A 16,135-nucleotide genomic window follows, 5' to 3' on the forward strand; every position below is an offset into this window, starting at 1 on the left:
TTTTGATTGATTGCCAAGCCCAGGCGGCCGAGCTCATCTTTATCAGCAAAGCCTTCTTCCGTCATCCAGCCTGCTAGGCCCAATGTCAACTGCATCACGCAGGCCGCAGAAAAGAACCCAGTACCCAACTAACCAACGCCATCGATGACACCTCCCTCGTCGTATCCCCGCCGTCCATCTAGCCCACTGCCGGCCTCCTACGGTCCTACCCACCAACCCGATCCCGGACCCGGACTGCCCCACCGCTCATAAATCCGGAAGCGAAAAATAAAAAATTCACCGTGCTGTGCTGTGTTCTACTCTTACACCCCTGCGACTAATCCCCCTCATCGCCCGCCCCCCTCGTCTCGTCTCCCCCCTCCGCTTCGCGCATCTCACCGCCATCTCACTCCCGAACCCCCCTTCCTTTCCTTCCCGCGTCTAATTGAGCGCCAAAGCGGGGGAACATTTGAATTCCCCGCAGCTTCCGCTTCCAGCGGCTTCTCGAACCTTCCGGAGGCGCCGCCGGCCGGCGCCGGCGCCGGCTCCATCCCCTTGCCCCCTAGGGTTTCGCGTTCCCCTCGGGGATGGGGGACGCCCGCGCCGCGGCGGCGGCGGCAGCGTCGCCCGCTTGTGCCTCGCGGAAGCGGCGACGCGGCGATGACGGCGCGGGGCTGAGGCGGGTGGCGGAGATCGTGATGGTGCTGGCCGCGGCCGGGGAGGTGCGCTGCGGGAGGGTGCCCACGGCGGCGGAGCGGGCGCTCGCGGCCGAGGCGCGGGAGAAGCTGGCCGCCGCCGTCGCCGAGGGGGCCGTGCGGCCCAAGGATCTGGTCCCGGGGGAGGCGGTGCGCGCGGTCGTCGAGGATCTCGGGCTCAACCGCGCCAAGGACCCAGCTGCCATGGGCTTTCGCCCGCCCAAGGCCTCCATCGCCGATAGGCTCATGCTTACTAAGCGCAAGGTTTTGCTAACTCTCTCTCGTTTGCACCTATTCCCGCGCAGTTAATAGCCATCGTGGTGAACCGGTTGGAGCTTTGAAAATCTGAACCGGGGTGATAAATGCGATGTGAGAATGCTTGTATGACTATTGGACTGTATTAGTTTGTATGGCATGGCACTGCTGTTTGCATGGCGCAAGCTATTGCTTCTGAATGATGCGTTAGCGAATAGGAATAATGATTCCAGGGATTCTTGGATAACTGCTTGTATATGGATATGCTATGTTCCTTTTGTCATATTCTAATTCGGCACATTTTATTTGCTCTTGGAGAGTTTCTGGCAGTGTCTCATATTTACTTATCACGTACATGCTTCGAGCAAATGTTTATGTTTCGTTTACTTGTTATTGTAGAATTAGTATGTCTGCAACTTGAGTGTCGCCTTTGTCTTGTGTATGCTAAACTTGCTATTTGTGTGCGTGGATCCCTTCGAATAATTGATTATTGTCTTGTCATGACTTTTCCAGCTCAAGTACTGTAGTTTCTAAGTGCGTTTTCGGTTACAAATTACCATTACTTTCAACTTAAAAATTAGTGTCTGTGCAAAACACGATGTATGTATACCATCTGACTGTTTCATTTATTTACAGATGGAAGAAGTCAAGGAAGCTCCAGTGCAATCAACAGTTTGCGCACCGCAAACAGTCGTCTCAAGTGGAATGTCTGAATTCCATGGTTTGAATGGGGCTACCAAGTTTGGTGTTGGGGTTCCTAGGAACCCACCAGTTCCATCTTCAGCTGCTACTGCCCCATTAACCTCTACATCCCCAGCTACCTTGAAACCACCAGGATCATCTCCTGTAAAACCAGTTGCCAACTCATCAATTATTCCCCAACTCCATACTGCTACATCAAACCTTAAATTGGACAAAAATGTTAGTGGTCCTCTGAATTTAGCACACAATGGAGGTATTTCCCTGTCTTCCTGTTCACAGCATCTCTTATTTATTTATTTACCTTTTGGGTAAAAGTAGGCACTTCTTACTTTAGCTTATTGTATGTAAATAAGATGCCTTCTTGGGCATGTTGATAGCTTTTGGATATGATCTCACTGCACATCCAAATCCTGAGTCTGTACACTGCTCAAAGCTGCAAATAAGATGGACCAAAAATTTTAGCTATTAGATATTAGAAATACACCCTCCCCGTGTTTCATTTTGTTGTTCAAGAGTGAGCAAAGCACATAAAGCACAACAGTTGTATGACAACTGCTGTGGCTAATGAACAGTCAAGCTGTCTGACTTTTAATTAGTCTTTTACTGTAGCATCTATGTCTTTTTCTCTGAACACTCTTTCCTTCGGAAAATTGTGCTTAATTTATCAAACTGCCACTTGTTAGTTCCAATCTTTGCATATCCCTGTGCACAAAAGGTGGAGGGGCGTTATATATCCCTGATTTTAGAATTAGCTGATGTTTTCCTTTTTCATTAACATTGCTCACAAACTAATTTATCCGTATTGCTTACTGCTGCAGCAACTGTTGTCCACTCAAACAAGTCAACTCTAGAAACATCTGCTAGGTCCAATGTAAATGCTGTACAGAGTTCCAATCAGATGGTGAAAAACCAGGACACAAAACTTGTGGCAGTTCAAGCCATGGCAGGTAACCCTGTTATGGGGCATCGTGCCACACCAGGTGTGGCATTTGTTCCACCAAAACCTACTTTTGTCAATCACAATGAGATAGCAAAGAATGTTCAACAGTTTCTGCACCAACCTGCAAACCATCCTAGCTGGACTCCACCATCAACTGAGTACATGCATTCTCGCTTGAGTTGTCAAATATGCAAAGTTGTTATCATTGGTACAGACAGTGTACTTGTTTGTGATGCTTGTGAGAGGGGAGTACACTTGAAATGCCTTCAGCAGTATGGCAATAAGGGTGTCCCTAAAGCTGAGTGGCATTGTTCTGCATGCCTGACTCAGAGTAACGGCAAACCCTTGCCACCAAAATATGGCAAGGTTACAAGAACTGTAGTTGCATCAAAGGCTGCTCCATCTGGTGGTGGAGCACAGCTTTCTTTGCAAGGATCAGCAGAAAACATGGCTGCAAAGGGAAATCACCAAAAGTTGGCTGCAAATGGAAACCTTATGAAGCCAATCTCCACTCAAGGTGGCAGCACAGCACCCAACAGTAATGTATTGGCACTGGGTGCTGTCATGGCTGGTTCACAGTCACAATTAGTTTCTACCTTAAGATCATCAATAGTTGTTAAAGCTGAAACGTCCTCTAATGGAAAGGAAGGAACTGGGCAACCGTGCAATACTACAATACAACCTGATGTGAGATCATCCCCTCTTAACAAAAGATTGAGAAGTGATTCCTCTTTGAACCCTGCAGATTCAGCAAATGATATCATGCATGGTAAGCATACTGCAGAAATTTCTGGTGCTGAAGCAAAGGTCAAGTCTGAAGCAAACTCTGAGACCCCTGTGAGTAGAGATGAGGAATTGGTTGATAGTAGTGGAACATCAATTGAAACTGAACAAACCAAGGTTGTTGCTAGTGAAGAAAAGCCCAGGGCACAATCAACCATTGAGACAGATAAAATGAAAGATGGAGAGACGACTACCAACACAGGAACAACAACAGATCAATGCAGCAACTTCGGTACTGAAGAAAAGCTCTCCAGTGAAGCAACTTCTGAGGCACATAGAATCACTGACGTGAAGATGACTAACAGTACTGGAATACCAGTACAGCAAAGCAACATTGGTACTATTGAAGAGAAGACCCAGATTGATGCAGTGTCTGATCCATATCCACATACAATCCAAGATATGGAAATGGGCACCAACAATGGACCACCCATAGATCAAAGCAGCAGTCTTGTTGCTGAAGAAAAGCCCCCTGAACAATCCTCTTCAATTGGTGATGTGTGTGTCACCGCTAATGCTGGAATACCAACAGATCAAACACAGAATCCAAATGGGTCAACTGAAAATGTAGTAAAGAAATCTCCCAACAGAGAACTATATAAAGAGAAATCAGGCTTTAATGTAGTCTCAGATATTACCCAAAAAGTAACTTCAAATGGCATCTTGCACCCTGAGGACAAAACTTTATTTGTTCATGAAGATGAAGCAGTGGGTTGTGACACAGAAGCAAAAGAAGAAGCAAACTAATTTAGTAGCAGGTTGCATCCAATTTTCGTTTTTCAGGTCTGAAAATCTTGCCTGTTTTGATTTATGCTGATAGTGATTCTTTTAAATTACATTATTTGAAATTGATGCTTGTAGCTCTGAGTTCTTTACTTATTATGGCTATGTCAATCACATTAGCTTATTTGAACTCATGGTTTACAAGTATTCTTAGGCCACCTTTAGTAGCCTGTATTTATTTCAGCCCATGTTTTTCCCCCAACTCTGAAAACTGTAACCTTGTATGGCCTTTTGGATTGAACATTTGTATCTTACCTTATCTTAAATCTTTTCACAGATGGAACTATTCTGAATCTACCATTTGTTTTACCAACATCAGTGATCAACTGTGTTCTCTACATTCTCTTGGACAGCATTATAAATTTAGCCATCACCAACCATTTTTCCAGGAGGTTAGTTCTGTGCCCCTTGGAAACATGCTCTGGCCTACTCCATTCGTAGTTTACTGGTATCACCACATTTTTTGCAAAAAATATTTACGTTCCTGCTGACATGAGGTTTACTAAACTCTGCAGGTACTGCCTTCTGGTGTAGTTAGAGAATCCTAGAACACAGGAAATATAATCGTGATGTTGTACTTTATGTAGATTGATAATCTTGAGTTCCTAACTATTTAATTCCATTTCCCCCTTTATTTGTTCTGTGCTCATCTGTAATGTTGTAATTAGATAGGTTTTAGCTGAGTTAGGACTGGATTACCGAGTCACAATAATTATATTTGCCTAATTATCACCCCGGGCCATGTTCCAATGTGATACAGTCTACCGTGCAATCTATCACCACCACCGGCCTGCTAACTCATGCCACTCGCTATAAGTCTCCAATCCTTCTGTCAGTTTGTAATGTTTGCAGCTACTTCATCCGTTTCAATTTGTACTTCCTAAGTCAAATCTAAGAGCATCTTTAATTATCTTTCTTAAACTCATTCTCTAAACCCTCATTTGAAGAGTCGTTTACTTTCCATCATTCAACACATTCTCTGTCTTATAGCCAATCTAAAAAGCTTGCCTCATTCTCCTATCTTTGATGAGTGAGAAATTAGGAACAGAGAGAGAGGATGACAAGTTGGACCGAGCCGAGCTAGCTCGATATTCACTCCTACCATCACATACCTCCAAGTACTCACATATCTGAAAAGAACATGTCAAGCCGTAAAGAGTACAAGGCCATCACATTCACGTTCCGGGCTTCCGGATTCACTTCCAGTTCGTGATTTAGCATGACTAAAGATGTCAACGGGGAATTCCCCGTCGGGGGACAGCTTCCCATCCCCGTCCCCGCGGGGTAAAAAAATTTCCATCCCCATCCCCGTGAATGCCAACGGGGAAGTTCCTCTCCCGTCCCCGTGCGGGGATTTTATCCCCACAGGGTCCCCGTCCCCGTCACAAAATCTAGCTAGTTACTATGGACAAAAGCGAATCGAAAATCCAAAGAAGCAATCCTAGTAAGTTCACAGTTGATAAGAATCTCGTACATCTGGTTTGCCATGAAATAGATCTAGTTCCCATCTCAGAAAATCTAAATTTAAATAAAATACAAAGCAAAATTAAACAAGACTCCTACAGGGCCACGGAGCTCCACTGCTATTCTTCTTCTATCCTCTAGCCAATCACGGTCAAGAATTGAAAGATAGATGCACATGGTGGCCGTTGGAGTGCGGCTGCTGGCTGGTTGAGGGAGCACGAGCGAGCAGTAGAGCGGAGATACAGGAGGGAGTGTCACGTTACTCGCGTCATGCACAGGGCTAGCAGAGCAGAAGGAGATGCGGGAGTGCAGCGCCCAGATGCGAGACTACAAGAGGGAGTGCGGCGGCGGGGAGGCAGAGTAGGAGACTGAAGGAGCTAGGTTTTTCTATATATATGTGGCATTCTTACACGGGCTTTGTTGGACTGATGGGCCGAGGAAATGAGTTAGAGGCTGTGAGCAGGTGAGGAAGCGTGGATGCGGGTTAACGGGGACGGGGGACAGGCTCCCAGACCCGCCCCCGCCAGACCCGACGGGGAATGATTTCCCCCATTTAGTACCCCGTGGGGACAAATTTAGTCCCATCCCCGTCCCCTAATAGGGGAATTCCCCATGGGGAATCAGGGATTGGGTCCCCGTTGACATCTCTGAGCATGACAATGCATTGCTACCGAGTTTGAGGAAAACTATCTAAATCTACGAGTTTGTGGAAAACTATCTAAATCTGAAGGCATAGATATCACCCTTGTGGTGGTTGACAAACTTACAAATTATGCACATTCTGTTACTGTCTCCCGTCCTTATTCAGTACACAATGTCTCTCTACTCTTTATGGATAATCTAGAGAGAATATAGCCATCCTCAGGATGACTTTGTCCTAAGTGTCCCTAAACTGAACCATAGAGAAAATATACCCATCTGAGAATGTTCCCCGAAGCCAAAGAGAAAATAATTAATGAGACAGAGTGGAAGTTAGGTGAGAATGCTAACTCAATGTAGAATGAGATGGCTCATTGTATCACGTTAGTGTCAAAATAAGTTTTAGGTGAATCGAGAGGAAACAGACTGACCGAACAAAAGAAACCTCCCACCCCAAAACCAAATGCTACCTTATTGAAAGAATATGGTGCCACAGTTGCATTTATTAGCGGAGGGACAGAGGGAGACACTGGCGGTTCGGTTGGTTATTTCACTCCCTAATCGTGGATGCACATGAGGTATCTAGGCGGTGTCACGCCATAGCCGTGGTGCAACACCGATGCCATATTTTTTGAAACACCTAGTTTTCTGTATATATTATAGGAATACTATTGTTTTTATATATTTGTTCAATGTGTTTATTTTATTTTCTTTCAGGTTTCTTATTGTTGTCTTGTCCATCTAGCTTCCTTTCTGCGTAACAAGCTTGTTGCATGATGTTGCAATTGTCGTCTTCCACGTGCCACTGCTCGGAAACTATGCTTCCACAATAATAGTCATTTCTGAGTAGATACATAATATGTTCCTAGACATGTAGGGGCTAGCATAAATCCGAGCATCCTACTAAAGCTGTAAATTTGCAGATTCTTTTACTCGGCTTTATCCACTACCTCTTCCACACTGTCTGTTGAGGTGTACATCGACAAAGACACATGTGCATGCATGCTTATGGGATAGGGGCGAATGCGGGAATGGATCTTAGGGTGTGCTCATCTCCCTTCTTCATTCAACCCCCTCTTCTTCTTTTTCCTCTCCCTTTTCTTCTCTTCCCCTCTCTCATCCCTTTCAGCGGGTAGAGGGGGCTTGAGCCCCCACGCTGGATCTGCCCCTGCTCATGGAACCATAAGGAGACAACCATGCAGGCCTACTGACGTTTGTCTTCAGCTACGTCATTGCATTGCTTCTCTTCTCTCTCTAGTCTTTTTGGCATGCTCAAGCTCATGGCCACGACCAAGGGCTAGATAGGTAAGTTAGAGGAAAATTTTTTACTGTCATTCCAAATTTTATGTCGTTATGTTTTTTTTCTCTATATACATGATTTTTACTATATATTAGACATAACGTATATCTAGGTGTATAGACTACCAAGGAATGAAATTAGTTGTTCGCTTCTGATTAACAGCGGCTGCAGCTGAAGCTGTCACTTTTGTCCTCCTCTTTAGCTACTGTAGCAACAACAACTTTTGGCTGCAGCAGCCAGCTGCCAAACAGCCTGGAAACAATTTATGTTAGCTTTATGTATTCTTGATGGTTATATGTATCATGCATCCTTCTAGTAGTATGCTATTAAAAATTCGACCACATGGGGAAGATCCCTCCCTAGGCATTGGAATAAGAAGTTGTACTGTCAAGGGAGATCCCTAAGCACACTGCTCTAACCAGTATAACTCGTGAGAAGCTGGTTCTAGTATATTCAAACTTCATGGATTACCTACCTCTATTGTCATTTATAGAGAGTATCTTTACTAGTAAGCTCTGGCAAGACTCATTCCCTTCTCATAGAGGTGAAATTGCATAGCAGTGCCTCTTATCATTCACAGAGCGATGAATTGTATAAGGCTACCTCTTATCATCCATAGAGTGATGGCCAAATAGAAAGAGTGAACGTAGGAAGTGCATGTCATGGCTGTTATTTAGCTGAGTTTTGGTATAATACCACGCTTCACTCATCTATGAAAATGTCACCATTTCGAGACTTATATGGGTATCCACCTCTCCTTGATGTAGCACATGTCCCTTTATATTTCTGATGATACTCTTGTGACATTGGCAGGCAATGAGATCATGTTGAACAAGTTTAAGAAGAATATACATGATGCTCAAAATGGAATCAAGGTTGTAAGTACTTAATGGTCCAAGAGGGGAGGTTCAATTGGTTTCTAAAAACTTAAAGACAAACCATATACTATACAATTTGTAAATCCGAAGCATCTTGGCTCCTAAGTTAGCCTAAAAATCAATCTAATTAGTCCTTAGGGACGCCACACTAAGAAAGAGCATCTTCAACGAATGACTTATTCTACATCCCTTAAAAGTCTATGATCTCTTGCTATTAGTAATGTAGATTTTCTTTCTCCTCTCCCAACAGATTACCAATACCTTTAAAGTGGATAGGGGGAGAGAGAGTGGATCACCTCCATTTGAGGGAAAGGGTGTAGATTTTAAATAGTTACTTAAAACTTAGGTATTGTGGATAGGATGAGTAAGTTATTGGAGCAACCACAATCTCTTATGTTGCATATTTTTCATATTGGGGATGAGTGAGATAAGTATCTGTTCGAGATGCTCTTAGAGAGCAAGAGTGAAATCTAGGCTAAACACACTACTATAAATCCTAGTTATCATCTAATAAAACCTTATAAAAATAAAGCTAGTATGAAAGAGCAAGACAAAGTGACAACTGATTTCTTTTTTCATGTAATATCAGATTGTTACCACAATCTCTTCTTCACATTAAAACACAAGGACTCATTTGATCTCTTCGTTAGTGAATACCTGTGTGCCATTTCGGTTGCACACATTGTACAACTGCAACATCTCCAAGAGCCTTTCTAAAATATATTCTCTAAATCATCATTTGGAGTCATTTAAGTAAAAACCGTTGTCTATGGGTGTGTTTGGTTGGGTGGCCAACCCCTAACCTAGCTCCCTGGAGCCAATTTTTGCATGTTTGGTTGCCTGAAAATGGGCTGGGGCCTGGCTAGGGCTGGCCATCCATACCCCTTTAGCCTAGCCAGGATTGAACGCTCGAATCAGTTGTTCTCCTGGAGCCAGCCCCCGTGCTCGTTCCCCTCACCTCCGGACGCCTCTCACCTCTTGGGCCTCCCGCGCGCCAGATCTCGTCGTCGGAGAAGAATGCAAGAAGCCTCGTGGAGTCGAGGTGCTCCACCATGGTGAGGCTACTCCACCCTCCCGCGCCATGGACCTCCACCCTCATCGAGAGTCATCACGGCGTGGACGTCCTCCTCTATCCTCCCCCGCGCACCAAATCTCATCGCCGGATGCTAGCACCCTTGCCGGAGTCGAGGTGCTCCACCCTCTCACATGGAGGCCGTACCACGTGCACCACATGTGCTAGATTCGATGAGCTCCTAGCGGAGAAGGAGGAGGCCTTCGGTGGGAGGAGGACCAAGGGAGGAGGACGAGCTCCCAGCGCGCCGCTCTCGGTGACCCTACCGTCGCTTCTTTTGCTCCTAGCCGCGAGCGAGACAACCACCGCGTGAGTTACGGTCGGACGAGCGTGGAGGAGCCATGAGCGACAAGGGTGGCGACGTGTGAGCGAGGATGAAAGGTCCTAATGGCTAGAGGGGGGGTGAATAGCCTATTAAAAATTTCTACAAAAACACTTAACAAAACGGTTAGACAATTATGAGGCGAAGCAAGTGTTGCGCTAGCCTACTCAAAAGGCAAGCCACCTATCACAATTATAGTTTAGATAGTGTCTATTCACACAATAGCTATGACACTACTCTATGTTAGTGTGCTCTCAAAGGCTAACTAAAGAGCTACACCAACCAAGCATGCAAGCTCTTACAACTAGCTACACTAAAGAGCTTGACAACTAGTTTGCAATAATGTAAAGAGAGTGATCAAGAAGATTATACCACCGCGTAGATGAAGGAACCAATCAATCACAAGGATGAATAACAATGAAGACCAATCAGCTCGGAATCAATGATGAACACAATAATTTTTTATCGAGGTTCACTTGCTTGCCGGCAAGCTAGTCCTCGTTGTGGCGATTCACTCACTTGGAGGTTCACGCGCTAATTGGCTTCACATGCCAAACCCTCAATAGGGTGCCGCACAACCAACACAAGATGAGGATCACACAAGCCACGAGCAATCCACTAGAGTACCTTTTGGCTCTCCGTCGGGGAAAGGTCAAGAACCCCTCACAATCACCATGATCGGAGCCAGAGACAATCACCACCCTCCGCTCAACGATCCTTGCTGCTCCAAGCCATCTAGGTGGCAGCAACCACCAAGAGTAACAAGCGAAACCCGTAGCGAAACACGAACAACAAGTGCCTCTAGATGCAAACACTCAAGCAATGCACTTGGATTCTCTCCCAATCTCACAAAGATGATGAATCACTGATGGAGATGAGTGGGAGGGCTTTGGCTAAGCTCACAAGGTTGCTATATCAATGAAAATGGCCAAAGTTGTGAGCTTCAACCGGCCATGGGGCTTAAATAGAAGCCCCTAGGAAATAGAGCCGTTGTACCCTTTCACTGGACACAATGCGGGGTGACCGGACACTCTGGTTTAATCGACCGGACGCTGGCCCTCAGCGTCCGGTCACGTGATTCACGCCACGTGTCCCCTGCTTCAAATACTATTCGTCAGATTTCAACGGTCATCAGTTGACCGGACGCGTTAGTTAGAAAGTGATCGGACGCTGGACCCCAGCGTCCGGTCATTTCCAGTAAGGTTCCAAACATGAATTTTCACGACTGGACGTGTCCGGTCATGCCCAATCGGACTCACCTAGCGTCCGGTCATTCAATGTCTCCTCTGTGTGCCTCACGTCAGCACTGATCGGACACATCCTGCCAGCGTCTGGTCATTTGACCGACGCCAGCGTCTTCGCTGATACATCTGACCGGACGTGCCGGTCCAACCGTGGCCAACGTCCGGTCACTCCTAGTGACCTCTGTCTTTTCTATCTAGGGCACCAGTGGCACCATCGGACTGTCCACACTCTACGGGCGAACACTCCTTCGGTGGAGTTTCTTACCTTTGCTCCCAAACTTCACCACCCTTGATCAAATGTGCCAACCACCAAGTGTATCACCTTATGCACATGTGTTAGCATATTTTCACAAACATTTTCAAGGGTGTTAGCACTCCACTAGATCCTAAATGCATATGCAATGAGTTAGAGCATCTAGTGGCACTTTGATAACCGCATTCCGATACGAGTTTCACCCCTCTTAATAGCACGGCTATCAATCCTAAATGTGATCACACTCTCTAAGTATCTTGATCACCAAAACAAAATAGCTCTTATGGTTTATACCTTTGCCTTGAGCTTTTTGTTTTTCTCTTTCTTCTTTCCAAGTCCAAGCACTTGATCATCATCATGGTATCATCATCATCATGCTATGATCTTCATTTGCTTCATCACTCGGAGTGTGCTACCTATCTCATGATCACTTGATAAACTAGGTTAGCACTTAGGGTTTCATCAATTCACCAAAACCAAACTAGAGCTTTCAATCTCCCCGTTTTTGGTAATTGATGACAACCCTTTCACAAAGATATGAATTGAAATTCAATTGAATCCATGTTGCTTGCCCAAGCATATTTACCATGTGTAAAAGGATATGGACAAGTTTCATGAACCCCAAATGGTAGCAATTGCTCCCCCTACATATGTGCTAAGAGTTTGGATTGTAGCTTGCACATATGCTTGGATAGGAAATATAGGAGTCGATGTCTACCAAATGATGCTAAGGTATAAAAGATGGACCTTTGAAGTGTGATACCAATCAGAGTGCACCATTATACCATCCTTAGCATCATGGTTAGCTTGATACCACTTGGAAACAACACTTTGAAAATGAAATCACTATATAACCAATGCATACTAGTTTTTCATTTCATCATTTAAACCTACAACTAGCATACACCACACAAGCATGGATATCGAAATTTAAAACTTGTGCCATGCAAGCAAACATATGAAATGCACATTCAAATGCACCATACAAGTTCATGAGCTTGCTCCCCCTACTTGTGTGCTCAAAATTTTAATTGATTCATTTTCTTTGTCATATCTCTCCCCCTATGTCAAATTCTCTCCTTTGGTGTCTATTTACTATCTTTGTGCACTATTTCTCTCCCTTTGTCATCAATGACCACAAAGGTTTAAAAAGTAGATAGGTTAGAATTATCAATGTATGTTTACTTTATCAGGATGACAAAACTCTTCTAGCGGACAACAATGATCACGGTTCTACGGAGATCTTGGACATCACGACGACTGCAGAATCTAGAACTCACTCGGCCACGAGGCACTCCATAGAAGCCTTTATGGCTAGGCAACCACCTCAGATCCCTATGCCTAACCCACTAGATATCCAAGATGGAGAGTAAGCCTTATCCAACTTCTCTCTAGACACCACGCCACCCAATGGAGAGATGGATGAGCAGAAGACGGCTAGGGAAAGGAAGAACAGAGCTCGACAGGCTCGATGCAACCGCACCCAACACCATAATGAAGAGTGGTAATGGTATCAGTCTACTTGTCGAGACGTTGAACAATGACGCTTGGTTGCAAAGGCAGCATATGAACAACGCCTATGGGATGAAGAAGCAGAACGATAGTGCCAAGACCGTGATGCCATCAGAGCCTCTGCATCACATAATCTTGAGCCTGAGTTCATAGAAGTAGCTGGCCATAGGGTCTTCACTATGCCCTACGCCAACATCTACACCCTCTGGTAGAAGAGATGGTGGCCATAGAAAACTCTACTCCAGATCAACAATGACTCAAAGTCATTCTAGAATCCACAACCCTTCAGATGCAGGCTGCAAAAGTGACATCCCAAGCTAACCCTTCCCGAGGACCAGAGGCGTGGGCACCAGTCCACTCTCATCTGGGACCACATGGTAACCAAGGAGGAGGACAGCGAGTACCAACCCACTCCCATCTAGGGCCATAGGGTAACCAGAGCAGGAATTAGGGTGCCGCACAGTCAGCCTATCATGGGCACTAGTACAGCAATAGGGAAGGCAGACATGAGTTTGAGTATAGAGAGGCCGACATCTCACTAGATAGGTTTCCATGTTTCTCTAACAGACTACTCTCTGTTCGGCTTCCCTACAAGTTCAAGCCATCCAACCATACCAAGTACGACAGGAAGATAGAGCCCAACCAATGGTTGCGCATCTACTCTCAGTCCATCAGGTTGGCAGGTGGCGATGATGACATCAAAGTGTTATATTTTCCCATGGCACTCGATACTGTGCCCCTTGCTTGGTTTGATAAGCTATGATCCCACTCCATTGATACTTAGGGACAACTTCAGGGCAAATTCTATGAAAATTTTTGTAGCGTCCTCACCCACCCAAGTACTGAGAATGAGCTTAGAACTTGCAAGCAAAAACCAGATGAAACCTTCCAGCAATATTATCGCTGCTTTGCTGAGTTACGAGCCCAAGTCTATGATATCACAGATAGGGAGGTGATAGATCACTTCGCCAATGGGATCAAATACAAGTGGTCGTTTGAAAAATTCTATGATGATAATCTAGAGACCGCAGAGGAATTTAAGCGTGCAGTACAGAAGATGATTGCATCTAAAGAGCGTACTCATGAACAACTCCCATGCGGCCAACAAGACAAAGGTTATGACCCAGAAGCAATTAGGGTGGACGGTCCAGCAGAAAGAGAGGACCTGACAACACCCTTGCTTCCATGGACAGGTCCAAGAAGTTTAACAAACATAACAAGAAGTTTGAAGGCCTCAAGAATTTACCCTGTCCTTTCCATAAGAACGCCAAGCACGCGGCGACCGAGTGCGGACAACTCCAAGGACTGGGTTTCTATGGCAAAAGTAATAAGGGCAAGGGTAAAGCTATTAACAACAAAGATGGAGATGACAACACTTTCCCTTGCTTTCAACAGTTTAAGAGCCAAATTGCAATAATCTTTGTGGGTCTGCCGACTTCATCAAACAAGCGCTCAGGGAAGTTGGCTCTTCGAGACATCTTGGCAGGCGAGCCCTCAACACCAAAATACCTTAATTGGTCCAAGTACCCGATCTAGTTTTGTAGAAAAGATCAATGGACTAGCGTGACTAATGCCAGCCACTATCCACTCGTCTTGGGTCCAACAATAGCCGGCATGACAGTCCGCAAGGTCCTGTTCGATGCCGACGTAGGTTTGAATATAATATTTGCAGATACGCTGAAGAAGATAGGATTGAACTTTACTAGCCTACTCACCCCCACTGACATCCCTTTCTATGGGATAGTACCCGGCAAGGCTGCCATACCACTTGGATAGATCACGCTCCCGATAACATTTGGCAACCCAAATAATTTCTAAACGGAGTTCATCAAGTTCGAGGTGGCTGACTTTGAATCATCATACCATGCTATCTTCGGTTGACCTGCTTTGGCCAAGTTCATGGCCATACCACATTACACATACCTCTTGCTCAAGATGTTAGGTCCCAATGGCGTACTCTCCTTCCAAAGCGACCTCAAGCGCTCATATGACTGCAACACAGAAGTCATCTAGATTGCAGCAAGCCTATGAAGCACAGGAGATTGCCAACATTGCACAACACACTAAGCTGGAAGACATGGAGATTCCGACTTAGAAGGCGAGAATCATTGCACCACCCTCTAAGATGGATACCATCGAGATTGATTTGGGTACTAGTGATCCCTCTAAGACGGCTATCATCAGCGCCCACCTTTCCAATGAATAGGATCTCATGCTCACCAACTTTCTTAGGGAAAATAAGAATATCTCGCATGGAAGTCGGCTGATTTGCTGGGTGTTCCAAGAGAGTTGGCTGAGCACAAATTGGATTTAAACCCCATCTCAAAGACGGTCAAGCAACGACTATGATAATTCTCACTAGATAAGAAAGCAGCAATCAAGAAGGAAATCACCAAGCTATTGGTAGCTAGGTTCATTAGGGAGATCCTTCACCCTGACTGGCTAGCCAATCCTATACTCGTCTAGAAGAAGAACTCAAAAGAGTGGCACATGTGCATCTACTACACAAATCTCAACAAACACTGCCCGAAAGATCCCTTTGTCTTACCTCACATTGATCAGATTATAGACTCTATGGCTGGGTCAGCTCTTTTATCCTCCTTGATTGCTACTCAGGTTAGCATCAGATTGCCCTCTGTAATGAAGATAAGAGCAAGACATCCCTCATCACTCCGTTTGGAGCCTACTATTACACGACCATGTCCTTTGGGTTAAAAAACACCGGTGCAACCTATCAATGGGCTATCTAGGTGTGCCTAAGCGAACAGATTGGTCATAATGTAGAAGCCTACGTGGATGATGTTGTCATTAAGATTAAGGATCCTTCTACTCTAATCGCGTACTTGAAGCAAAAATATTTGACAATCTTCATGAGTATAGGTGGAAGCTTAACCCAACAAAGTGTGTGTTTGGAGTTCCTTCTAGATAGCTATTGAGTTTCCTCGTGAGCCATCAGGGTATCAAAGCTAGTACAAAATAGATTCAAGCAATCACTTAGATGACTCGACCTTACTGTGTCAAAGATGTTTAGAAACTGACAGGGTGCATGGCTACCCTCAATTGTTTCATCTCGTGACTCGAGGAGAAAGGTTTGCCCTTCTTGAAGTTGTTGAAAAAGTCAGGCAAGTTCGAGTGGATAGCTAAAGCTGATGAAGCCTTCCAGAAGCTCAAAGAGTACCTGTCCACCTCTCCAATACTTACTCCACCTGAGAAGCATGAACCACTCCTACTCTACATTGTAGCTACTACTATGGTAGTCAGCATAGCAATAGTCATGGAGTGGGCTGAAGAAGGGCACATATATAAGGTACAAT

General features: G+C 45.1%; 1 protein-coding gene across 2 annotated transcripts; it reads left to right on the top strand.

Moving 5' to 3' along the window:
• Positions 1-312: 312 nt before the first annotated feature.
• LOC136467629 (PHD finger protein At3g20280-like) lies at positions 313-4,872 on the top strand. 2 transcript variants are annotated; one of them, XM_066466391.1, is made up of 5 exons: positions 313-938; positions 1,566-1,884; positions 2,450-4,112; positions 4,415-4,529; positions 4,653-4,872. In XM_066466391.1, exons 1-3 carry the CDS (start codon positions 567-569, stop codon positions 4,099-4,101), a joined length of 2,343 nt encoding a protein of 780 aa, XP_066322488.1. In that variant the 5' UTR covers positions 313-566; the 3' UTR covers positions 4,102-4,112; positions 4,415-4,529; positions 4,653-4,872. The 2 variants fall into 2 exon arrangements, with proteins under 2 accessions (XP_066322488.1, XP_066322487.1); XM_066466390.1 differs by having other exon boundaries at positions 314-938; positions 2,450-4,137.
• Positions 4,873-16,135: the final 11,263 nt, after the last annotated feature.

Source organism: Miscanthus floridulus, chromosome 7 (genome assembly GCF_019320115.1).
Source record: "Miscanthus floridulus cultivar M001 chromosome 7, ASM1932011v1, whole genome shotgun sequence".
In the NCBI taxonomy this organism is placed as follows: Eukaryota; Viridiplantae; Streptophyta; class Magnoliopsida; order Poales; family Poaceae; genus Miscanthus; species Miscanthus floridulus.

Excerpts from the sequence above, each read along its gene's own strand:
- LOC136467629 (XM_066466391.1), top strand. The coding sequence starts at position 567 with ATGGGGGACGCCCGCGCCGCGGCGGCGGCGGCAGCGTCGCCCGCTTGT. Across the intron at positions 939-1,565 it reads TCATGCTTACTAAGCGCAAG|ATGGAAGAAGTCAAGGAAGC; the intron begins GTTTTGCTAACT and ends ATTTATTTACAG. Across the intron at positions 1,885-2,449 it reads GAATTTAGCACACAATGGAG|CAACTGTTGTCCACTCAAAC; the intron begins GTATTTCCCTGT and ends TTACTGCTGCAG.